A 26,886-nucleotide genomic window follows, 5' to 3' on the forward strand; every position below is an offset into this window, starting at 1 on the left:
GACAAATGATTTAAAAGCACACAGTATGTTTAAGAGGTGATGGATTAATATTGGGTGTATTATCAACATGATGTCAGTACATAATTTTTAAAATATCATGATTACTATCAACACTAGTTGATAATGTGACACTCTTAAAATCAGTGAAGAATTTAACAATTGGATTAATGTTTTTGGAACAATGTAATATTGAAGTTTGTCTTGTATTCTGGATGTGAAAACACCTCGGTGTTCTGTTTAGGTACTGACCATGGAGATGATGGATCTTTATTAGATCTTATCTAGAAAAAAGTTCTATATACATGTCAATTAAACAATTTTTAGCAATAAAAATAAATAAAGAATAAAAAATATATATAAATACAAATTAGATAAAGTATCCAAAACAGCTAAATCTGGTTTTACTTAAATAAATAAATAAAAATAATCACTGTCAAAGATGCTGTCAGGAAGAAACATGATAGACTGATAAAATTGAACTGACGAAAGAATTCAATTAATTAATTAAAGAAACATGTCAGGATGAAGTGATAGATGCCAAACTGATGGATGAAATTGATTATTGTGAAATGGAAATAGGGAAAAAAAGAGAAAAAGATTTGATGGCCTGTCAGTTACAGGAAGTGGACGAACCACACACACATTTCCACTCACATCCGTTTCTCACCGTGCTCCCTGCCCTCCAATTAAAAAGTAAAATTTGGTAATACAATGTGCCACAGAATAATGAGCTGTTATATTTTATATTTGTTTGACCTGTTGGATCTGTGATGGCAGCAATCTTCAGATTTTTTTTTTCCATTATGTATTATCACTTCTTCTATTATTCCTACTTGTTCTGTTGTCTTTGATAAATCAAATGATTATGCAGCAAAGTTTAACACCTCAAACATTATCCTCTATTTTCATTCCTCTCCTTCTCTGCTCGTCTCTTTTTCTTCTCTTCTTCAGCCTATACTTCTCTTTCTTCTTGTCTGTTTTCTCCCAAACTCTGTTATTATATGCAAGAGCGCGGCTGGTGTTGTTTTCACCTTGTCACTCAGTGTTTACCATCATGACAAAATGTGGTCCAGGAGACACCTACTATTTTTGTTTATATCAATACTCATAATGTCTTTTTAATCTTGACCTTAAAAAGCGAGTGCAGAAAACTTTAACTTGAATTTGACCTTTTTCAGAATGATTTTTGATATATTTTTGTTTGGTAAAACTCTACAGTTTCTACAATTTCTACCAGGTTTAATGCCACAGAAACAGTAAATAAAGTTCTGCAGGAATGAGTCCTAAAACCCGGGAATGAGTCAGCTTTTTTGTGTTTTCGATTCCCTCATTTCAAAGTTAGTGGATTTTTTGAAATGACTTTTGGTTAGATGGTTGAAATTAGATCTATGGTTAACACAAACTAAAGATTTTCACGTTGTGTTCTACATCATAAAATAATCTAGAAAATATCACACAGCCCCCACTGTTGTACACAGACTTTCCTGAACTGAAGCCACAGTTTCTGTCGTTGAACCTGCTGACTGTGGTTTATAACACTGTTCAGTAAGTGAGTGAAATGAGATGCTGTCTGTTTAATGTTCTGTTTAGAGATTGAATTTTCTCTTCTGGCACCTGCTCTTTTTTCAATGGTGAGCCAGCGTTTGTTACGCTGTGACTGACTAAGCTCAGCAAGCTAATGCTAACATTTGCAGTGTTTTCAGCTGTGGGCTGCATACTGTATGAGGGCTGCAACTAAGGATTACCATCGCAGTCGATTAATTGATCGATTATTTTCTCGATGAATCCATTGATAGTTGTTTGCCTACAAAATGTCAGAAAATGGTGAAAAATGTTGATCAGTGTCCACAGCCCAAAGATATTCAGTTTACTGTCACTGAGGACTAAAGAAACCAGGAAATATTCACATTTAAGAGGCTGAAATCAGAGAATTCTGACTTCTTTCCTAAAAAAAATGACCCGAACTGAACCGAACTTAATCGATTATCAAAAGAGTGCGCAATTAATTTAATGATTGATTAATAATCAATTACCCGATTAAGCACTGCAGCTTTTTACTGTATAACCGAGCAAATTAATGAACATGCCGTGCTGTTTTGCATTGATAGCTCAATTTTGTTTGACCTTAAAAATGTGAGAAAGCATAAATTGTTCCTTATTATTATTAAAAAAAAAAGTGGTGCACATTTAAAATAAATGTGTTTTAACCAAACTTGACCTCTTCATCTTAGCAAACTTTTTTCCATGTAATTTTTAGTAATTCAGAAAAGCTATATTCACACTTTACAGTGTTAATATGGTGATAACACTTACAAGTAGGAGAGAAACTTAGAAGAGAGAAACTTGAATTCAGAAGGTGTACGGTTGTATTTCTCTGTTAAAAAATGAACGTAATTTTTAGACACTTTGTGAGTTTATTTTGTCTACTGGACGAAGTGAATGTACGCAGCAGGTGTAACATAGTGAATTCACCGCTTGCGTACATCTCCCAGCTGAGACCTGAGAGGACGGGAGGAGGTGGGAGTGAGGACAATGATATCGCCAATCGCTGATGGATGATCGTTTGGAAAATCTTAACATATCGCCCAACTCTAGTGCAATATCCAAACTGCAGAACCAAATAGCAATTTTTGAAAAAGAAAAAATGTATGAGATAACAGCATTATATTGAAGAACATGAACATGTTTGTTTGGTACAGACCTCAATAAATATCACATAATCACAATTTTAATAGGTTTTTTGTTTGTTTGTTTGTTTGTTTTTAGTGAACATGAATATTGTGATGCAAAACCAATCAGTTCCACTAATCACATCACATTTTGCAATCATAATTTCAGTCAAAATAATTGCAATAAGACTTTATTTTAGCAAAATTGTGCAGCCTTTGTTACAAGTTACATGAGAGAGTTGATGTCCAACAGTATATACAGAAACTGAGAAAAACTAACACTATTTAGTGTTAAGAAATGTTAAATCTTGACCCCAAAAAGAATCAAAAATTACAATTAAATTGACAATCCGTGGTGTAGACCTATATAGACACATCAAAAGTGTTGAAATGAATTCTGACGGTGTTAATTTGGGCTGATTCTGCTGTGTAGAACTTGTATTTGTTCTCTTCTCTTTTCTCCTCTCCTCTATTGATCCCTGATCAGAACAGATGAAGTGCATGTTGAGGTAGCTGTCGCTGCTGTGTGCTGCTGCTGATGTAATCACTGTGTTGTTCTGCAGTTAATGAAACTTTATTAAACTAATTGAGATAAACATTAACATGGAAGAAGTAATTAATGAAGAAGAAAATACCCAGCCTGCCCTGACAACTGTTGCCTTGTATTGATCAGGAGATATTACTGTATTGTTGGGTGTTTGATTGATTCTTGGTGCACTCTCTGCGTGTCACTGCAGGGAAGGAAGGAAGCTTCTAACCTCCTTATTTACTTTTTCTAATATTCAGCCAAAGCCACCAACTTTCTCAGAAGTTTAACAAAGTGTTTTAAGTCTCACCACACATGGGAAACAGGTGGTGAACCCTGGTCTCTGCTAACATTGTCCTTAGCTTGATACACCCACCAACCTCCAGTCAAGTTGTCTTATCGAAAGTGTAGCATCTATTTATTTTTGGACGGTGACCTTTAGTGGAAATTTGAATCCACTTCTCACATTCAAATACTCTGAATCCCTCAGAGAATCTTTGTATGCCGCTTTTAAACCCTATAATTTCTCCTTTTGCCACGGAGGAAAACTCCTCACCGAGGGGAGTAAAAACAACACAGTGGAAATCCAACCATCCAGCAATTATTAACTAAATAAATTGCATATACTTCTTCATGCACAATGTATTTCATGCTACAATAACACTGCACTGCTACAAGCCACAGAATCTGACGTGTCATACAGCACTGGTTAAAAGTCCTCACTTTAACATGATGGACATGACATATATTTAAGCAGGGAATTGTTGTTTTCTCCCTCATGAGAACCCTCCTCTCTAGTGCAGGAAACATGACGCAGTGACCTCTCAGCTGTTGGTCCAGTGGAGAAAATAGGAAATATCGTGAGCCACGCATAATTACCACTATTAGGGAATTTAAGTAGTGTAGATAGTACACAACGATTTTGAAGTTGTTTTGATGAATTCTGTAGGAGGGGTTTGTTAAAATACAATGTGGAAATCACCAAAATTGACCACAAAATTCAAAATGGCTGACTTCCTGTTGGGTTTAGGCAATGGGTCTGAGAGACTTTTTTGCGCGTCTGGGCAAGATACGTGTGTCAATTTCCATGCATTTCGATGAAATGTGCCACAGGGGCTGCTGTTTAGAAGGTGTGGCCAAATGGCTTGGCCCTGCCTACCACCAAAAGCTATACCAGACAAAATCTTTTATTTTATTTTATTAAGTCAAATACCTGACTTTTAATATTGAATTTTACCACTAGGTGGAACATAATGAGGGTGAAGTTGCAAGTCGATGAGTTTTCCACAACATATTCCTGCTATAATTCACAATAAATCTTATTAAGAAATTACATTTGTTCCTGTCCACTGAAGCTTTCTTGGGCTTTTAATTTGAAACAGATACTAGAGGTTGAGATCTGTGGCCGAACCCGATAGGACCTGACGGGTTTGGGTCGGGCTGTATTTGTCACATATATCATGGGTTTACGTCAGGTTCGGGCTGTATCATCATCATTATTATCATTATTATTATTAGTAGTAGCAGTAGTAGTATTATCAGTAGTGTGGGTTTTTTTTTTTTTCTCATTTTTCTTTCCACGCGAATTCAAATTCCCCCCATGTATTGTCACTGTTACTGCCAACTCCTACTGTCTGGTACACAGAGGGAAGCTTGTTAAGAAAAAGGTAGCTGAAATATGCTAATAAGGGACAGGTTCGGGTCGGGTTCGGGTCGGGTTCGGACAGAATTTTGTCAGGCTTGGGCCTTTGTGGGCCCAACTTTTCAGGCCAGATCAAAGTTCTAACAGACACAGGAAGTGTCCACACCGTTTGACTCCTCAGCAGTGTCGGCTTAGCTGTGACACATACTCTGCTACATGTGTTGCAGACAGCGACATTTCCCATCATGCCTTCTATGTTTGAAAAAGCAAATGTTACACTTTGGTAATGTAAACATTTATGAACATTTATGTTGGTAATTGTAATTTTTGTGTTTGGGTTATAATTTTAACCATTAGTGAGACCTGTAGTGTTTGTGTTTGAAATGTATTTCTGGACCTTTTTTATCTCTTTTTTTTTGTAGGATTGGCACCATGTCTGGTTTTGTCAGTCCAGTCAGTTTCAGAAAATGTATTTTCTGGACTTCAGCTGTATTTTGCTGCTTATTTTTTGATTTCTTGTCCCCTGTGTTGAATGGCACTTAAAGGTTGAGATAGCTGAGAGCTGCTTCTTGTGTCTTTTTCATTTTCCAGAACGTCTTATAATGACAAATGCAGATGCAGTCAATTCCGAGTAAAATCAAACTGATTTACAGTCTTTTAAAACCGGAAATAGACCCAATCCTAATAAAGAAGAAAAGACAAAAACAGAACAAAAAAGACCCAGAAATACATCTCGAACACTAACACTCCAGGTCTGAGAGTGGTTGTGGGCTTGGAGGAGGCAGACATGACCAGAATACAAAGTGATGTTGGTTTGTGGACTTGTGCTGTGTAGGCGAGTCCAACAAAATCCACTATTTATACACACACACAGTAAGCGTGTCTCTGGTTTTGGATCATGCGTTGTGAGTGTTTACTCTCTCTGGTCTTGTATCGTGTTCTGTCTTGTGCCGGCCTTGTTCTGTAAAACACTCGTCAGCGAAGGTGCTGGTTAGAAACAGAAAAGAAAAAAGTAAAATAATAGCTGTGACCTTTTAAAAGAACTGGCGGTGTGACGTTCGGCCCTTTTGTGGAGACGGCGATGCTGATGGGACAGACAGACGTTTGGTTTCTGAGGCTGGCCTTCGTCCAAACGCAGTGAGACACTGAGAGGTTTCTTTAGCTTGTAAGCCGTCCAAACTGGAGGTGTTTTTGTGTTTGTTCTGCGTGTTTTCGGACACATTCAGGGTCAAATACAGGGGCAAAAACAGACAGAAAGAAAAAGTGGTTCAAAGGGTCGTGTGAGCGTGTGTGAGTGTATGTGTGTGTGTGTGTGTGTGAGTTTCTTTATTGTTCTCATACCAAACAAGAATTAAATGGCTTCACAGGAACATAAATAAGTACATTTATTTTTAAAATTAGGGTTAGGTTAGCATTTGGGTTAATGCTGAGTGGAGTTTAGCCCAAATTTAAATCTTGAGATTAGAAATAGCTTCAGGTTTTGGGGTTGAATCCATGAGGAGGGACAACTGAAGACTAAGTGGTCCTTGTTTTACTTGTGCAGTGATACAAAACATGTATCTTTCATATTTCAATTTTATATGAGCAAGATAAAACAACAAGCCTTATCCAGCTAGTAAGATTGGTTTGTATTATATTATTGTTTTTTTATGAAGTAAGAGATTTTTCATAAACTAGAAAGTAGCGCTTGATCAATTTATCTGCCAAATCCAAAATATATGTGTAAGGATGTCCTCACGAGGACTGAAAAATAATAATTTTGAAAGAAAATCATTGTGAAATCCTCCTGAGAGAAATCATTGTCATTGTTTTATAATGTTGGTATGAATTTCATTTTAATATCAGAATGGAGTTCAGGTTTATGGGGAAAAATGAACGAAAAATAAAACCAAAAATATCCTTAAATGGTCCTGAAACAAGTCTTAAAACTTGGTATTTATTTATCAGGGTCTGACCAATGCTGGATTTTTGAAGACGATGCCGATATTAGGGATTTTCTCATATTGATATACCAACAAATATTCTTTATACAGTATAAAATATACATTACAAAACAATTAGGAACACTTGTGATAAAGATATGTAATTGAGGTAGAATTTTTTACAATAACAGTAACCTTTATTGCGCAAAATTACATCGGGTAACTGAGACAGTGAGCTTTCACCAGTATTTTTAATAATTATAAAGAACTATAAAAAAGCAAAAAGGGTAAAAAAAAATGTATCTATTAATCAAATATAAACAGAATGCTGCATATAAAGCTAATAATTAAAAACAATCTGCATTATGCTCTGATTAAAAAACAGTTTCATATTTACACAGATGTTGTACAACATATTTGCCGATACCACTGGTTTTAGATTTAAAAAAGAACAAAAAAAAAACCCAGAAACCTATGCACGCTTATGTTTTCATCACATTTGAGATGAGAGTTTCACATGTGATAAATCCCATGTAGCTGTGTGTGAAAGGCTGTAACGTGGTAAGATGTATAGAATGTATGTTTTACATTTCACATATTAAATATGTGAAAATCACATTTGACCATATGTTAATTTCTCACATGTGAAATGGTGATAAATTCACTAAAGTGAGGAAGAGTTCCAAACTAATTTTTGGATGATTTGAGGGGGGAAAGTTCAGTCTTGATTTTGGACTCTTAACTCAAAGTGCATGTTGTTTGAAGTCCTGTTGGACTTTGAGTTATTATTTTTGTCTGGTTTTAATTTTAAAATTTTAGCTTTTATAGTTCATTTTAGTGATGTAGCAGTGATTGTGAAATTTAAAGGGGAATGCGACCCATTGTAATCTTTTGTTGTATAAAGCTGTAAAACCTGTTTGGTCATGGTTTGAGTTTTTTTTTTTTATCAACCCATGAAGTTATTCTGACCTCCTTAAACACAGTCTACATTTAAATTCCAGTTTATACCTGCTGAGAGTGTTCAGATATGAACTTTAATATGACATGGACACAATTCTTGTAGCATCTTATGATCTCAGTAAGGTCAGTGTCTTATTTACTGCCAAAGCTGCCAGATTTTAGTCTTGAAAACAGGAGTTGTTTATGTTGAGGATTGCTTCAGGATCAGGATTTAGGGCTGGGTTAATAAGAGTTTGGTTATGGGCCTCTTAAGGAACAGCCAATAGTCCAGCGGAGCGTTGTGGTCCCCGTTCGCTCTCAGCTTGTAATGGAGCTTATTTGTGTTTCCTCTCTGTCCCTCTGCATTGTGGATTAGCAGGGATTTGGTCCTCCTGGCTCACCGACTTCTCTATGGGCTTTAGACAGCGGAGTGGGCTGACCTCCCCTCCTCCACCTTTTGTACCTCTGCAGCCAGCACACTCTAACGAGTGGCGCTTCGTCTGGGGGTCCTCCTCGCAGCCAATGAGCCTGTTTATGTTCGTCGTCCAGGAAAAAATGTCACTGCAGGGTTCCTCGCAGAGACTCAGGAGCTGGCGGGAGTAGAGCCAGGGTTACAAAACCTTCTTTTGAGGAGTTCTTTTGAGGGTTGAGACAGTCCAGTTTTTGTTGTTAGATTATTTTGGGTCTTTTTTTGCCTTCGTGTGACAGCTGATAGTTGAGATAAAAGGATAGAATAGAAACAGACAGGGCTGGGTGGAAGAAGCAATGAGCCTGTGTCTGATTTAAACCCATGATGTCATGGTTATGCCATGTAAGATGACAACCAGCACATGTTTTTATGTCAAAAATAAGTGGTTTCCTAAAATTTTGCACCATCAGCCCAGATCCTTAAACACTTCTCCTAACAATGATTTTAAATAAAGGAAATGATAAAAATCCTTATGTTTGACAGCTGAAAAGTTACCTAAGATGTAAGTAGATTTTGCATGTTGTCATTTGCATGTTGTGCCACCAGCAAACATCTTTGCGTCTTTCTAATTATGTTAAATGCAGTTGCGTCATTTAACATTTGATTTGTGTTCAATCTGAGAACACCTCCAGGATCTTTTAGCCCTCACAAATGTTCGCACAAAGAACATGCCAGGGTAAGCCACTGTTTTAATATTAGTGATTAGCAGAAGCTTGGCCAATCAGCTCTCAAGGGTACACGAAAGGTGTTTTTCTACAAGTCGCCCGAGGTTAAAGAACTCCTACCCTCTTGTGAAGAAGCCTTATAAGAACTCGTGAAGAGCTTGTGAAGGATTATCAAAGGTTCTTGGAAGCATCATTAGAGCTTGAAAACCCTTCAAAGTAGGGTTTTCTAAGAATGTTCTCAGGATTCAGAGGCTCTGTTTTTACTTTTGAGATGTCAAAACCCCGTCATAAGTTCCTGGAAGTATCGTCAAATCAAATCAACCTCGTTAAAAACAGTTTTTAAAGGGGTCTTTTGAGGGTTGATGAGATGGACAAACAACCCAGCAGGTTCCTCGACAATCCAGAAAAGACTGTGGGGCATCCAGTTGAGTCTTGAGAAACAGTCAAGGTTCGAGAAAGACTTGTGACCATTTCAGGGAGCTCTCTGAAGATGTGGAACCTGGTGTTTTGGGTGTTCCTGAAGGCACGTTGGTTGTCTGAGAAGCTGTAGTGAAGGCTGTTTCCTAAAAAACCCTCAAAGTCAAAGATTCCTCAAATCAGTGTCAGGGTTGGGAACTTTTTAAGTGTGGTTTTTCTACAAATCTTTTAAGAAGGTTTCAGACACAAGTTACTGGATCTGATCAAAATAATGTTTTTCAAGAATCAGTAGGGTTCATTAGTCTTTTATGAAGTAGCTGCAGAAAGAAACACCTGAACAACCATTGCTTGCAGCTTCTAGAGACAAGCCAAACTCTAAAGCCTGTTCTTAGGATTGCTGGAAGTTGCTAGAAAAGGACTTGTGCTTTCCAACAAACCTGTGAAGGATTCCTGTGTTTTCAGTCTTACTTGAAGCATTGTTGTTTTGAGAACCTTTCATGAAATCTGCTGCATAAAAAAACCCAAATTCCAAAGTTTCCTGGAAGCACTGTCATGGTCAACCTTTCAAGTAGGGTTTCCAAATGATGAATTTCTGTCTTTTGAGGATTGCTGAATTTTTTTTTTTTTTTTTTAGAAAATGTCACCAGAAATCGCTGAATTGTTTTTCAAACTACCTTCCTAGAGTAGAGGATTCATTTTTTTAAGTGTTCCTTGACACACTGTTGTGGTTTGAGAACCTTCAGTTTTGTAAGAACTCCCAAATACCAAAGGTTCCTGAAGGCACTGAACATGGTTAACCTTTCAAGTAGTGGTTTCAGTGAATGAGTCCATGTTCACACCTTCGTCTGTAGGAGTTTCTCTTTATACAGAGTTTCATGAAGGCATCCTACATGTCTTAAAACTTTAAAATAAGGTCCTAGAAGCTTTGTCAGATCAAATGAACCATTTCTTAAAGGGGCTGTTAGGTTCTGCACAAACTGAAGGAACCACAAAGGTTCACTGAAGTGCTTTTATTTTGTAGAGCGCAGACGAGATAGAGGAGGTTCTGCTGGGATTCGATCCAAAGTCATCCGATAGCATCAGAGAACACGGTGTATGAAACAGACTGTGGAATAAAAAAGGAAACACTGCAGCAGCGATGTGGTTTGTCAGCTGGACTGCTGAATGTATTTCATAATTGTAAATTTAATTTGATTTTTCTGGGTGAACTCTGCTGCTGTTGAGCTCTTTCACTGCATCCTCTGTTCCCTTCCCTTTGTATGTGTAGAGGTTTTGTGCTTTAAATGGGTGAAAATGTTGCGCAAAGGTCAGTGGGTTATCTGAACAAAACTGTTGAAAAATAGAAAATTGAATTATGCAGGCATGATTGAGAAGAAATTTAGTACCCACTAAATGTGAAAGGCTTTTTTTAAAAGCAGTAATCCACTTTTAAAAAAAGGAATTAATGATTTTTATTCAGGCAATTGTGTATTAAATAAACTCTGCTCTTTTTTATCGAAATGTATTTTCCATTTAGAGGCAGTGAAATGAGAAGCTTTCCTGTGTGTGTGTGTGTGTGTGTGTGTGTGTGTGTGTGTGTGTGTGTGTGTGTGTGTGTGTGTGTGTGTGTGTGTGTGTGTCCATTCATGGTGTAGTGTGACAGGGTGTGTGATCTTGAGGCTGACCCTTCCCATCCTGCGTTGCTCCGTCCCTGCCTGGCTTTTTTTTTTTTCTTTTTTTTTTCTAATTAAAATACCAGGGATTTTTGTTTGTGTGTGTAATACATGAGCTCGGCCTGCAGAGATGCTGGAGGTGAAAAGGTCGCCATGTTTGGACAAAAGTAAAGAACAGGGGTTGTACAATTGTGAGATCCTCAATCTAGAATCTGTGTTTGTAGCAGATCATATCTTAATCGATACATTTTGGTATTTTCACAACAATTTTAAAAATCACAGTAACAGTAATAGGTTGTGTGGTTTATTTTTCATGCATTCCTTTTTATTTTTACAAAATCCTTTAATTTACACAATTTACTCATTTTTCATATGTCAGATATAATTCTATAAAACGTGTTTTTTATTAAAAAGTAAATAAAATATCAGAGAACACATGAAACATAACACATAACACAAAATAATCAGTGTATTTTACATAGACATGACAATACATTGACTATAAATGTTTTTCCTCAAGTAGAGGTCAGAGTGTGAACGAACACTGTCTGTGATTTTATTTTATTTTTTATAATTAATAATATATTTTAGCCTAGTGTGTGACTTCTTTGAGACGGCTGAGTATATTTATTTTCTATTTTTTGTTGCAGTAAATCTAAATGTGGCATTAGAAGCAGTTCAGTATATTTGATGAAGCTGACTTCCTTACATGATTCTTGCAATTTTTGTCTTGTATCCTCATTGTTGAAAGCACTTACTGTAAGTCGCTTTGGATAAAGGTATCAAATAAATAAATGTAATGTCATAAATGATTCAGTTCAACATAAAACTGTACAATAATGACAGAAAGCAAAATATAAATGTTGCTTAAATTTGTCTTTTGGCTTTTTTGTGCTGTCATTTATGGAGAGTGGAGATGATGTAATTTTTTTTCCTTTTCTTTTTTTCCTTTTCTCTTGAACGAGCATGCAGCAGCATTTACTGATGTGGTTGCCAACATATTAAAAATGTGTGTCCATGATCAGTAGATAGATTGATGGAGAGATGGATGCATAGTTGTTATTGTCTTCTATATTGTCCATATATTGTGTTGTTTCATAGACACATAGAGAGCTCAGTGGGTTTTCTATTTAGGGCTGCCATGGCAGAAGAAACAGAACTGGTGCCAGTGTTGGCCCTCCTCCACTTTAAGGTCCTGGATCTGCGACGAGACGTAAGCAGTGAGAACACTGGACTGAGGCGCTGATCGGTGCTGTGAATGTGAACGTTATTTTTGTCAGGACTGAAGTGGAGAGCTCTCTTACAGATGCAGAAGCTTTTCATGCAAGTTTCTCATCCTGTCAGGCCCCAAAGACTTTTTCCTTTCTTTTCTTTTCTTTTCTTTTGCATTTCTGCCCTCTGCGCACAACACAACACAAACTGAAACAGACGTTTTATTTGTTATGTTTGTCTTTGCTCAGGCAGCTGGATTTATTCTGCTTTCTTGTTTTATTTTGCTGCAATACTGGAAGAAATTAATGGACCTTTAAGGTATTTTAAGACATAATTAAGTGAATTAGTAAATAAATGAATAAATTAAAGATTTAATGAATATTAAAGTTAATAGTCGCTCATGCTGCTGATTTGATGTAGATCTACTGTTCATTACCAGTAAAAAATTAAATTGTGCTAAAGTGAAAAGTAAATTAATGTTAAATCATACTGTATAATTTTGTGTAGTTTATTTTTGTCTGTTTGAACGAATGAATTTTTGGGTTAATGAAGTTAGTAACAGATCACACCACTGATTGTATGAGGCCCCATTTTCCATACATAACATTTTAAATTATATTTAATAAGTGTGAGATAGAGAATAATGAATTGATAAAACTAAAATGACAACATCGACCTAAATAATTAAAAAAAACATTTATTACAAGTAATAATCCTTTAAAAACTCTTTATTTTCTATTACATATAAAACACAGCCTGATCTTTCTTTACAATATAATTTTTGACACTGGATAAATTTAAATTTAGTTGCCAGAGATCTAAAAATTTCTGCTTTATAAAAAATATTTAACACTTTTTAGGGTTCTAGGCTTGAAAATTATACAATAATTCATTTGGAATATGATATGTTTTTCTAACATTTGTGTTCAGAATTTTAAGCAGAAATTGTGCATCTTAATGTAGTTTTACAACCATTGAAAGATTTTTGGATTCGTTGCAGGTTGATGGATTTTGCAGAGGTGTATGTGATGTTAAATCAAAACGGATCTTTGTTTGAGTGTGTGTGTGTGCGTGTGTGTGTGGTCCTCAAGTAGTATTTTTAAATGCATGTGCCCCTGTGTATGGATATATTTCGGTACCATGCAAAAGTACATTTGCATGTGTGTGTCAGTGTGTGTACACGGGGCTATATATACAGTATGTAGATTGTACACATTTACACGTCTGTGAGTGTGTGTGTGTGCATCTGTGCCAGTGTTTTCCAATACTTTGTGTGTGTGTGTGTGTGTGTGTGTGTGTGTGTGTTGTGGTGTGTGTGTGTGTGGGAGTCTTTGTATATGTGCCAAACCGGTCCAGCTGGCATCAGTCGTAGCTGAAGCCGAGGCCGCTGTATCGGTCACACACAAAAACACACACACACATTCTCTGACACACACACACACACACACACACAGTCGACCATATTCCCATTCTGTACGCCTGTAATTATCAACCTCTTCTGCATCGACTACCATGTTGGCGTGTATTCAGCACTGGTCTATACACGCCTGATTCAAACCCTTCACCACGTACACGCTTCATTTTCCTCCACACACGCTCGCTATAAAACCCCTCCATTTCATCTCATACGGCTGCACCGACCGCAGAATGTAATTACACACTAACCGTGGTTTGATATTTAGACTGGCTGAAGATTTAAGGTTTTATCCAAGAAGAAGGTCTGTGTGGTAAAAATAGGCTCGAAGTGGTCCCGCAGCTCCGAGGAGAGGAAAGCCTGTTCAGAAAGCTGGAGAGGAAATTAGCTTTGTTGTCTACACGCCGCACCGGTCGGTGCATCTTCGAAATTCATCAGACACCTTTTTCACAGCCAGACACGCTCGGTTTGTGTATTAAAATGATGGTGGGTTACCTGCCAAAGAGGCTTCACCTTCTTGTCATGTACTGATCAATCCTTGGCCTGCGTTTTGAGAGCTCTGATGTCTGATTTCAATCAAACACATGTTTAAACATGTTTGACCAAAGATGTTGTGTAAAGACAGTCGGGTAGGTGAGGATGTCTCTGCTCTCTTTTCTCACATCCATAAAATGTGCGTCAGATGCGAGTTAGGGCTTAAGACACCTGCACATTATAAAGGAGAGAGCTCTAAACAGAGGAGAAGCAGACACAAAACTATAGTTAACATATGTATGTTAAATCAAAGAAAAACTGAGATCATCTATGGTTCTTGTACATTGCTGAGCTTTTTAATGGTGGTTTTTAAATCAGGGCATTGATAATAGTGGTGTGACGATTCATTGATCTGGATCGGTATATAGATCCAATATTATTAAAGCAAAGTGAAAATTTTGATCTATATCATCATCTTTACGATAAGCATTTATTTTGAAATTCCAGTGGCATGTCTGTGTCATCGATATCATGAAAGAGTTCAGTTATAAAATTGTTTGATCATAGTTTAGTTGCTTTTTATGAGTTGACATAAATGTGACTGATTGTGTTAAACTCACATATGAAATCAAGTTTTATCGTGGCAGACTTTATGAAATCACCAAATATTGTATTGTTGCCCAGTCAGTCGATATAATATTGTATCATGATAAAGCTTTTGTTTTACACCCCTAAAAGATAAGTGGTTGTTCAAGCTTATTCTCAGCTCTCAAAAGTATCAGTGGTATGCACTGTTTAGAGGGTCTGAACAGCTTCAGACTCCACACAAGTTGCACAACCCCTGCAGATGCAGAATGCGTGCCAAAACTTCAGCCAAAACTCCAAGTGTAAGTATAATTCAGCCTCAAGGCATTGCTAGATGGTTGCTATGCAGCCACAAGGGTGTTTTAAAACACCCTCATGAACATTAATATGCTGCTAGGATGTCACCAGTCTAGGGTTGGGTGATGTAACGGTATATTGAGACAGTATATATTTGTCAACCTTCAGAGAGTTTGCCATATTGTTTGCTACTGCTGTGGTGCTCAACAGCAGGCCTCTAGGTACTTTGAGGTGTCGCTAGGGTGGTTATAGATTGTTCTGGGCAGTTCTAACACTGTTCATACATAGCTGGTAGTTCTCAGGGTTTTAATATAAAGGAGCAAATCATCTGCATAGAGCGACATCTTTTGGATCTTCATTGGAATGCAGGGCTGTCGGAGGAGGCTTGATGGACAAATCAGATAAAAAGGAAAACAAACATCAGCCTTGTCTTGTCCCTCATGTGGGAGGGAAGTAGTTGGAGGTAATATTATAAGTGAGGACAGCAGCTTTAGGTATAAGATCTTAATCCAAGTGCAGAAAATTGGGCCAAACCCAAATTTCTTTAACACTGTGCAAATATTGTTTCCACTTCTTTGTTACAATGTTTGATCAGTTTCTAGGGAATTGGTTTTTGCTTGCTTGTCAGTGACATATATGATATGGAGATATTATGCGGTGGCTTTGTGGTTTCCAGACTTATCAGTATATGCTTTCTGCTGCTTTATTTTAGTGTCCAAATTCTTAATGTACACACAAACTAACAGTCAATACCATTTGGAATCTCCTTCCACAAAAGCTTCATTCAGTACAGTCAGGTTTCTGAGAAGACTATACTTTTGAATAGTCTGTCATGCTTTTAGGTTGTAGAAAGCTCTCTTCACCAATAGACGTTATTTTCTATGACAGCTTTGCAAAAATGTTTTGTACATGGAAGACAAATCCGACTGACAAATGAAAGGGGAGGAAGGAACAAAGATACCTCTGAGCAACATTTAAACAGGAACATATGAAATCGTCAGTCATTGGTGAAAGATCATCAAAATCTGTGTTGATTTAAATGTTGAAGATTGCTGTTTAAATTTTGAGTGCATGGTAATGCTAGAGCATGTTTCTCGAGCAAAGCTATTCTTCAAACTTTAAAACTGAGATAGAAATTTAGTTTTGGGTTAGCACTATGGACCTATGGACTTACCATGCTATGACTGACAAACCACAGCTTAAACCTATTCAGCGAAGGCCCACAGAAAAACAGGTTCCCAAAGTATTTAGAGCGCAGTTTTTAAATGCTGTTTGATTGATTAATGATCTCGAATCACTCGCGCTTTTCCGGGTTGGAAAACAAGTTCAAAATCAAAAGGCATTTGGTAGATAATAAGTAATCTCCCCTCCTGCAACACTTCAGTGACGTCGACCTCAACTATGTCAAATGCAGATAATACATGTGGCGTCTGAATTATATTGTTTTTATCCATTTTAAAATAAAAAGTATTGAAGAAAAGAAGAAAAACATATTCCAAACTTTTAAACAGTACTCTATGAAGAAATTCCCACAATGGAACAGGCATGTGTTGCGTCTTCCTAAGTATCCCACAATGCAATGCATCCCATTTGATAGATGGGTAAATTACAGTGTGAGCAACGTCGCAAAATAAAGTGAAGTCTAGGCGGTTCTTCGGTAGTGTCAGTTGCCTAGCAAGTAGAGTAATGAGTCTCCATGGACTAACAATTGTCCAATGGGAGAAAGGGAGGACAGAGCAGAACAATACCATACATGGCAAACCTTCAGAAGGGTTGATGTAGTATATCAGCACAGACAAGACAGCGGTATCTTGAGCTGATTTTCTCGTGTAGATCACCAGAGAGGGGAGATTTTGTTCAGTCTACTCCAGGTTGAATGTAGAGGGATGTTCGTCTTTAACATACTGTGTGATCTAAGACATGTTTCATCTTTCTTGGTTTCTAGATGTTTCTATTCTGACAACTATATACCCTGCCTCATATTTAGTTTGTTTTGACTGCATGCAAAGAAGCTAAATTTACACCTGAAGGAAAGTGTCGAGGGTAAATGTTTATTTTTTCAAAGCTCTCTGTATATACATCTATGCATTGCAGGCGTAGCAGATGTCCGTTTTGTTGTGCTGTGAGATCAGCGAGCAGATACAGAACACACACTGTGAAGACTCTGATCATGAAAAGTGGCTTTGGCTGTTCTCGACTGCAAATCTTTCTACTGTGTCGCCTTAACAAAATGTATGAATGAATGAATGGTGCTGTAAATGAATGAAAGAAAGACTGAAATACGTCTTTGATGTTCAGGTGGAATATGGCCCCGGCAGGTAAACAAATCCATCAGAATTCACACTATTGTTCATTTAATGGGACGTTTGTTTTTACCCCTAATCAAAAACATATAGACGGAAATAATAAAATTTTGGGGCAATTTTCAGAGAAATTAGTATGTAATAATTGAGTAATGAGTAATGAATAAAACAAATGAATGGATGAATTGATGAATGAATGAATAAAATCAATAACTGACCATCCTATTTACTTTAAGTAGCCCCATTTCCCATCTGTTGATTGAATTTAACTTTTAGTAGTGTGCTTAAGTGAAAAATGAAATTCAGTTTGAACTAATCCATGAACTGATGCCTGGATTGATGCAAATGCATAAATAATCATACATTTCTTATTACTGAAATGAATGAAGCAGCCAGTCAGTATGTGTTAATTAATGTGGACTTGTGAACTGCAATGATTCTATTTGTTGTTGTCCTCACATTTTATAGTTGTTATACTGAAATTTTAAGTAATCTGTGTGCTATTAAAATGATTTCTTAAATGAAGGAATGAATGGTTAGTTACATTTTAATACGTTGTATGATTTTTGTCCTGTTTTTATGAATGAATCAATAAATATTCTAACCTGCTGACTCTGTAATTCTACTGGTTTCACAGATAAATGAATGGATGATTTTTTTTCCCACTGCAGTGAATGGATTTTCAGTGAAGACATGGGTTTGATTCTCTCTGCTAACTGCCCCTTCTCTTTTCTTTTTGTCACCCCCCTGCAGGTAAAACAGAGAGGAGTTCGTACTCGTACGGCAGAGAGTCCAACCCACACTGCCACCAGGTCAGTCCCCCTGTGTCTTCTTTTATAAAAAGTCGGCTGAGTGTGTCGCTTTGCTTCAGTGCTTTATTGTCTGCGAGTCGTAAACATACTGAGGGAGACAGAGGAGAGCGCGCTCTGTTTGGATTTGATCTTGAGGTCAGTGGTAGAGGATGTTCAGTGCCAGGGACGAGGGATTTAAGCACCTGACTCTTCATCCCCTCACACTGGATTTTAGTAAGTGTGAACAGTTGTGTAGAAGTGGACAAGTAAAGTCAACAAGCACACAGGCTGAGCAATGCAAGAACACTGACATCCTGCAGATGAAAAAATTCTGGTTTGCGTTTATATTTCTTCAATCAATATGAAGCATATTATAAAGCAGAATTTAGCATGTAGCTAATTTCTTCTTTGTTAACCTGTAGTCATTTATAGTTTCCTCTCTAAAAGTGTGGAGCAGAGTAGAGTGAAGCAGTGCTGTTGATAGACACCTACTGGTTTTTGTGGTTCACTGAAATTTATTCAGGGTGGCACATGTGACTAGTTATGGTGAAGCAAAGTTTCGGCAACCTGATTTTTTTCCCAGTAAAATGGAAAATGGGGTCTGGAGTTTCAAGAGGGATTTAAATCAGGTCCTTAAATTTGATTGGATCGTTGAAGGTGGATGTGGCGTCGAGAATATGGCGCATTATGGAGCACGCGTGAGTTTTGTGGTTGTTGACAGAAGTGAGACCAAATCATTGTTTTGCTTGTCAAAAGTAAGTCTCAAGTCTTTGCGCTTAAGCTCTGAGTCAAGTCTCAAGACAAAATGTTCAAATCCCAAGTCAACGGAGTCTTGACTTACCGTTTTTTGTGCAAATTCAGATATCAAACAAAGTTGGAAGTTGTTGCACGTAATTTTTGTTGCCAACTACTCAAACAAAACTGTCTTTGGTATCATTTTTTTCCCACCGGAGCTCAGTAACATAACTTAGATGCTGTCAGTTTGGTTTAAACAAAGTCAAGTGTGGACTTACTGAGAAAGGACAGTGTTAACTTTAGTTAGTTTGGAAAATGAAGGGAAATGAATTGATTCATGGATACACACTTACAACATACTTTTTGATCCTTGGGCTTAGGGGAAGGTATCAAGTACAACGGATATTCAAGTCGTAGTGGAGTCGAGCTGCAAGTAGTTTTTTGATTTTGTCAAGTTGCGTCTAAAGTCATTAAATCTGTGACGTCCATACCTCTGGTCGGTGATGACTCTTGGTGTCTTGCCAACTAAAATCAAAACAGCCAACTCCCACCGCTCTATTAGTTAATACAACCTCCAAGCTAATAGTCAAGTGTGTTTTTTATATGATGAACGGGATTAGCTAGTCGCCTCTAATCACATTGATTGGATATGTTTACGTGTATGCTTAAAAGATGAAGATGAGTTAAAGTTGGCACTGGACTGGTGATTATAGTAACTGTGTTTGGGAATTTTAGCTCGAAAAGAAACATTATCTCCCGTGGTGTTTCCCAGTTTTGGGCCCATTATTGTTTGATCTGTGCTCATTGCTTCTGGGCCAATTTATCGAGCATAATAATAATAATAATAATAATAATAATAATAATAATAATAATAATAATAATCATTTTGACAATAATAATAATCATCATCATCATAATAATAACAATACCAGCATATAAGAAGAGACAGCTTTAAAGCGGTCTTTCACTTGGTTGCAGATATTGTTGCCTGCAACTTTTTGGAAGTCTTTAAATCATGCAGGTAGCAGCACTAACAGGTAATGTCATTGTTTTATTATGTAGCATCATCAGCTTTTTAAAGTTCACACAATAAAAACTTATGTGTCAGTCATCCTCAGGACTACCAAAAACAACAGCTGTTACATATTTTTTATATTTCTATGTTATCCAGTGAGATGTCAAACATAACCGCATATTCCCAACTTGATAAAACAAAGAATTATTCTTTTAAACTTTAAAATATTCTTTTACGAAATGAGTATTTGTTTGTCAGTGGCAGCGCCAGGTGTTGCGAGGACTTTGGTAGAGGCTGGGTACTGAATCTCCACTGTGATCTTCCCGCTCAGTTCTCATGGACCATATGCATCCACGAGAAAGATGCAGGTTGATAATTAAGAAAATATACAGATGTTGGTGTTGGATTCTGCTGGTGGAATATTAAACAGAGACAGGCTTGATGTGCTGGTTGTAATTTGATGACCACCTCAAGGTTTTTGAAATTGAATGATCACATACGTTCCATTCGAGCGCAGGCTGTTGGACATGTTGACTGAGTCTGATGTTATATGGATTTATTTTTCCTTTAGTCTTGAACATCTATTAATTAAGGCTTATCAAAGAAGTGCATTCCCGTGTTTAGGAAAATCAAAGTTGTGCTGAACGATGTTAGAGATTATAATTATATATGAAGCTGTGTTTACCTTTTCAGAACAAGATGTTTCAGATCAGGGGAATTACATTTAACAGCTTAATAATTCAGATATATACAAGTTACTGTACAATACAACTTTAATAGCTGCAGCAATACTTCTCCAATAATACTTCTGATGTTTCATGTATACCCTACTATACAACATTTTTATAGTAATAATGTGAGAGAATACTGCAAATGTAGCTTTAAATTTTAATTATTTTGTATGAATTAAAATGTATTCCCAATTGAGATATCAGTCTTTTGAAAAAATGGAATGTCACTGTGTTTACTCAGGCTGTAGTCAAACACCAGGCTGGCAATTTGAGGAGCAAAATGGCCAGAATGTATCCCCCTTGTTTACTTGCCATTTTTTATTTGAATAAGTCAGTCTGGTATGTCTGACTTATTGATCCTTTATCTGACTGAGGTTTGTGACAGTAAGAATCTGTGGCTCCGACCATGGCTCTGACATATCTGTAGTCAAACTGTGCTGTGTGTTGGTAAATCCATGGTGCTGTCCGTCGTGTTGAGGTAGCAGATGGATTTGTAAGTGACCCTTCCTAAGTCCCGCCCCTTTTAGAACCTTGTTCAACTTTCTCCTTTACTGCTTCCTCTTCTTAGATATGCTATGATATGCTAGACTGTGTTGAAGAGAAATCCACATTTTGAAGACAGTTAAAAGATGTTGTTGGGGACCTGTAAAAGCAACATACAGCCACAATTTAAAAAAAAAGAAAGAAAAAGCACTATAGCTAACTAGCTAGCTAATCTACATCAGTCATTCACTAGCTAGTTGCATCTGATAGCCAATGTTACTAAGACTTCTATCTAGCTAATAAATCTACATCAGTCATTAAAAAGCTAGTTATAGTTCATTGTTCAAAAAAAATGTTGTTGTTTTTTTTTTTCACTGTTAGCAAAACACTTGCTAACTTGCTAGCTAATCTACATCAGTAGTTAGTTAAGTTAAATCATTTCATTACATAGCATTTCAGGAAACAGGAAAGAAGAGTTGATCAAGGTTCCACCAGGTACTAAGGTGGCTCAACTGTTATTGGAACAGATAGCAAAAACGGGTGGGACTTGAGAAGGGTAAATTGCTGTCAAATATTTTAGGGGAGACGTGACTACAGATAGAGTTTTTCCATATAGGGTTAGGGCAGGTCCCCCTGTTAAAAATGAACAAATAACCTGCTGACTGAAATTTTTGAAAAACACTTTTAAACAATAAAAACTAAACTGAGACTAAACTGTCATAAAAACAAAAATAAAAATGAAAAACAATAATAACTAATAATTTAAGTTAGAGCCCAGCTTCACCACTGGATGACAATGAATGAACATTTGTTGTAGGTCCCTGGACTTTAAAGACCACCTATGTTTCTCATATCATTCATGAATTATGACTGGTCAATATTTTAACCTTTTGAGCTGGTGCCTGTGTCACATCAGGTAATCATAAGAGTTACATACATTCTTGTGTAGTCTGATGTCGGTGTAAGACGAGTATAAAGAGAGAACACGAGGTTCTGTGTCTCTTTCTTGTTTGTTGACAAAATGGGGATATTTATATGTTAAACTGGATCTGCTGGATTTTATGTTCAAATATAATCTTCACATAATCCATTTTTTCCCTCCTTGTCTTAACAAGACTCTTTGTGTTGTTGAGATGAGCGTCAGCGATGAGGGACACAGAGGTTCTGTCTAATAACAGGAGAAGTGGCTGCCAACAGGGCCGATCAAACCAAATAAAATGATTGACGGTGGGCCAAATCTGGTTGCCCGGGGCAACTGGGCAACCGTTACTGTCGAGCCTTGTGAATGAAGAGGAGACAGAAAGTGGAGTGAAGGAAACTAAAGGGAAGCGAAAATCCCAGTGTGGTGTTTGAAGGACTCGTAGTAGTTTTCAGACTTTAGGGCTAAAAAGACCTTCCTGCCTTTTTGGTTTTGATCTTTTCCTTTCTGTTACGAGGACAGAATTTGGCCCTGACAACCTTGTGAACAAAGACGCACACACACACACACACACACACACACGCACGCACACACAAAGAGAGAGAGAACATGCCGGTCATATCTGCCTCATGCCAAGTGTGTCAGTTGTACTGGAATAGTTTGCAATGCACACGTCTTTCCACTGGTTGAATTAAATATAGCTGCTGGTCCAGTTTGAATGTGTTTCAATTGTTCCCTGGGCCTCAATTAGTTCACTTCCTCATCTGTTTTATTCACTCATTCACCGGTTTCTCACTCGATTCATTTAGTCACTTCTTTTGTTGCAGTAATTTGTTAACACGGTCAGTTTTTAATTTATGTATTTTCTGATTTTGTCTTTAATTTAATTTAATTATTTGTTTAGTAGAGTTTTTTGTGTATTCATACTTTAATTCATTTGTTAATCCATTCACTCATTCAGATTGTCCAGTTCATTTTTTATTTTTTATTTTACATCCAAGTTTCAAATTTGAAGTTTTGTACCTTAAAATTTGACACGGCTCCTTAATTTGTTGACATGAAGCCTGAAATGTGTGAAACAAAACAGTGCTCAACATCATAAGGAAAAGCGTTAAATCAAGAGCATAAACCTTAGAATAAATTTAAAAGTCCTTTAAAAGACAAGGAATAAAGGAAAGTTCATGTCTTTTGATTCTACTCGTGGGAACTACCTGGTGACGAGCATCATAAGAAAAACCTTGAAACTGGAGGCATGAATCTGTTATACTTAAGTCCATCTGACCATTCATGTATTCATTTATTCATTAGTTAGTTCATTTTATTCATTCACTTATATATTCATTAGGTAGATTTATTCTTTCATTGATTCATTTGATCACACATTCATTTATTCACATTTATTTATTCATTTACAAATATAGTTGATAGTTTCTTGTTATAGTCAATAAAAAGTGTTTGGTTGTCCATCCACTGATCTCAGGCCGTCCTCACCAGGACTGAGGCTGCACTGAGCCAAACTGTACTGTACCGAATTGCATTTCTATTATCGTGCTGAGCCCCACCCGAGATATACCGACCCTGGAGTGGGGCCAAAGCGAGCCTGACCTGCCTTCACGTGGGCCGTGATGGTCCTCCTCTCTCCACCTGGAACAAGAATGTTGTGATGCTCAGCCCATGTGTGCACAGGAGAGCAGAGAAAAAGACGTTTCTCAAAGTCTCTTTATGTTCGGCTCACAGTACTTTTGTAGCTTCTAACAGAATCTTTATGGTTTGAAATGTAGTTTCTCAGTCAGGTATCTGCATTATTTTACCGTTTCATATTCACTTTCAGCTGTGTAGGAGTCGTGTTAAGTTACTGCTGATGAAACCCTGAATGAAAACATTTGTCTGCTTCATAATAAAAGCATTTATATAACAAAACAACACAGGACTTTTATTGTGAAGAATTTAAGAAAAGAGTGTGCCAGCCAGAGCCAGGCCAGCTCTGTGTATGGACAAGGGCCACTTGAGTTATTTAAAGATTCAAGTTTTTTTTTATGCACATCACCTCTGTCTCCTAACTTACTTATTTTAACCAGATCTCTTCCTTAACCTAATCAAGTAGTTTAGTGTGCCTAAACCTGACCAAACTGCTGCCGTTTCACAATGCTAACCATGTGTTTAATGCAAGTTAAAGTTTAAGTTATTTGTAGTTAGTTACTTTACTGATTTTGTGTTCCTTCTTAAGCTGTACAGTTTACTGTGTATGTGATATATTTCAGTATAATAATTTCACAACATTATTATGGACTTGTAGAATTAAGTTTACTATTATAAATGTAGTTATATATGATAATTGTTTCATTATCATTCACAGCATTTTAACTAGTATTTTAATCACACATTTACATGTGTAGTTTCTTATTCATGTCCCTCTTGTCTACGCACTAATTAGTTCCTACCTGTCATTGTTTAGGGGGGACAGGTATGAGTGTGGTGCCATGTGTGCAACAGTTTTGTTGACCCTGCTGTGAACCCCAGAGAGTGAAGTTGCGTGTTCTGTGCTGTCAGGCTGTTTTGGTGAAGATTAAGTACACAAAGATTAATTGTAGCAGCTTATTACCAAGAAAAGATGGTTACAGACTGGTGGTGGCGGTGTATTTTCTTCGTCTTCAGATTAATTTGCAGAGGCATTCAGCTAGTTTACACCCGCCAGGACTTATTGGACAGCGGCTGGCTGCGGTCTACAGGTCCACTCTGTGCATTTATTTCAGTTTTTCATGGACTTACATTGAATTTTATGGACAGTTTCCAAAGTTGCTGCGGTCGTTAGTGGATGATGTTGAGGGCAGTGAGTCTCTTGCTGATGATGATGGCGCATACAGAAAAAAAAGGGTAAGCATCAGCAAACACCTTGAACTCTGCATCATGGCGGCTCTTTAGATGTTTACTTGTATCGAGTGGCTACTTTTTGAGATGTGGTATCAGGTGTGAGGTATCGGAGTAATTTAATGAGTACGAGTATGAGTATGTGAGGACAGTATCGGACTGATACCTGATGCTGGTATCGGTGCATCCCCACATTTATCTGTCCCTCCACCCGAACACTCCTTTATTCACACATTCATTCATTCATTTGTTCTGTTATCTATTTGTCATTTGATAAATTCATCCAGCCATCTGATCACTCATTTATTCACCATTCAGCCCTTAACTATATTCATTTGTTTATCTAGCAGTCAATTTGTTGACTGATCAGTCTCTCGTTCATCCATCCATCCATCCATCCATCCATCCATCCATTTATCACCAACTAGCTGATCTTTTATTTATAACCACCTCTCATATCCAGCTGTGGCCTTTGTACAAGGCTACAGCAAACCGTAGAGGACAAAAATATGAAATAAATCAAACATTACTGCCTCACTGGCCATTTTCCTACTGGGCTGCTGTCAAATTATCCTGTTACACAGTCTGAATGGCTCCTGATGGAAATTGTTTGGAAATGGCAGATAAATTTACATGCTGGGCTGAAGTCCAAAATCCTCTGGCTTCATCCTCGGCTGTTAGTGAAAGAAAAAAAAAAAAACACTTAGAAGGGAGGATGGGCTCACGAGCTAACAGCAGGAAGATTTCCAATGACCCCAGTTTATTCCACAACTCTCTGACCAAACCAAATAGATTTGTACCATCAGAGTTTTGAGGTAATTTAGGCTTTGGTTCCACAGTTTGGCTCCAGTTTTTGTTTTAGTGTTTAAGTTTTGTGCATCATAATGTTGTTATCGTGCTCAATCACAACCACAAATCTGCAAATTTCCTCCAGCTGAGCTCCAAAACATTTAGCTGGATAATCAGGCTGATCTTTCATTTCATTTTCACTTCATTATTCAGTCTGACATTGGGTTGATGTTATCTGCATCAGAGAGAGGGGCGGGGGGCTAGTTTGACCTAACCAGTCGGCACTTGCTGACAAATCCTTTCCACTGACATCATTTTAACACTTGTCACATCAATCAAGGACACATGTTGATTTAAAAAGGATTTCTGTAAGTTGATTTACAAATTTCGTCTTATCCACATGCAATGCTCTGATTGGCTCCACACCCATAAATCTGAGACGTGGGCAGCGATTCAGAGCGAAATGTTGCAGGGAGTGTCATTAGTTTGGCAGGTGTTTGACTGTAAACCAGAGAGTTGGATAAATTGAACTTTTACCTGAACTTATGTAACAAATTTACTTATTGTACCCCAAACCATGGTCTTTTTCTCAAACTCAACATTTATTTTTGTTGCCTAAACTTTTGTGTCTGCCGAGATTTCTGCATGCAAAATTGTTGCTCGAATGGCAGCGAGAGCAGTGGCAGACAAACCTACGCCCCTTACATTTTTTCAAGGACACCCCTTACAGGAAGCAATGCTCAACTCGATGGTAGACACATGGCCTCTGCATGTCACCGCCCCAATATGAAGATCTGCCTCAAAGGCTTAGTTCACACGGCAGTGAAATGTGACCCAAATCCGATCTTTTTGCCTACGTGCGACCCAGGTCTGATTTTTTCATGACTGTGTGAACAGCTCAAGTCACATGAAATCTGATTTTTTAAAATCCGACCTGGGTCGCTTTCAGAGATGGTACTAAATTGGATATGTGTCTGATATTTTGTTCTGTTCTGGGCCGTGGACTGTTCACACGGGAATCAATGCAGGTCAAATATAGATCACATTTAAAAAGTAATGTGAACCGCCAAACAACAAAATTGGATTTGTGTAAAAAATTGGAATTGAGCATTAAGACCTGCTGTGTGAACTCGGCCAAAGACTCTGGATTGGTTCTGTTGTGCAAGTTTTTTTGTTTAAACTTTCCACCTAGTTTTACTTGTGAGTTGACCTAGCCTTTGTTTTGAAAGTCTATCCAGACGTTGTATATTTATTATTGCTCACTTGACCACAGCGACCTGCATTTGCAAAACTGACACTAGAGGGGTGTGTAGAGCTTGCATTTTGAAGCATATGTCACTGACCAAGCTGTCGTATTTAACACTTTGGG

The 26,886-nt window shown here is 37.4% G+C and overlaps 1 protein-coding gene across 6 annotated transcripts in view; it reads left to right on the forward strand.

The window, feature by feature from the left end:
• Positions 1 to 26,886, forward strand: part of tcf4 (transcription factor 4) — a 326,144-nt gene that overhangs the window by 134,378 nt on the left and 164,880 nt on the right. For all 6 annotated transcript variants that reach the window (XM_084746695.1, XM_084746697.1, XM_084746698.1 and 3 more), the window contains one exon: positions 17,940 to 17,998. In XM_084746695.1, coding sequence (XP_084602821.1) covers positions 17,940 to 17,998 — 59 coding nt within the window. The remainder of the gene's footprint in view (positions 1 to 17,939; positions 17,999 to 26,886) is intronic.

Source organism: Lutjanus erythropterus, chromosome 20, assembly GCF_056507025.1.
Source record: "Lutjanus erythropterus isolate fLutEry1 chromosome 20, fLutEry1.hap2, whole genome shotgun sequence".
NCBI lineage: Eukaryota > Metazoa > Chordata > Actinopteri > Lutjaniformes > Lutjanidae > Lutjanus > Lutjanus erythropterus.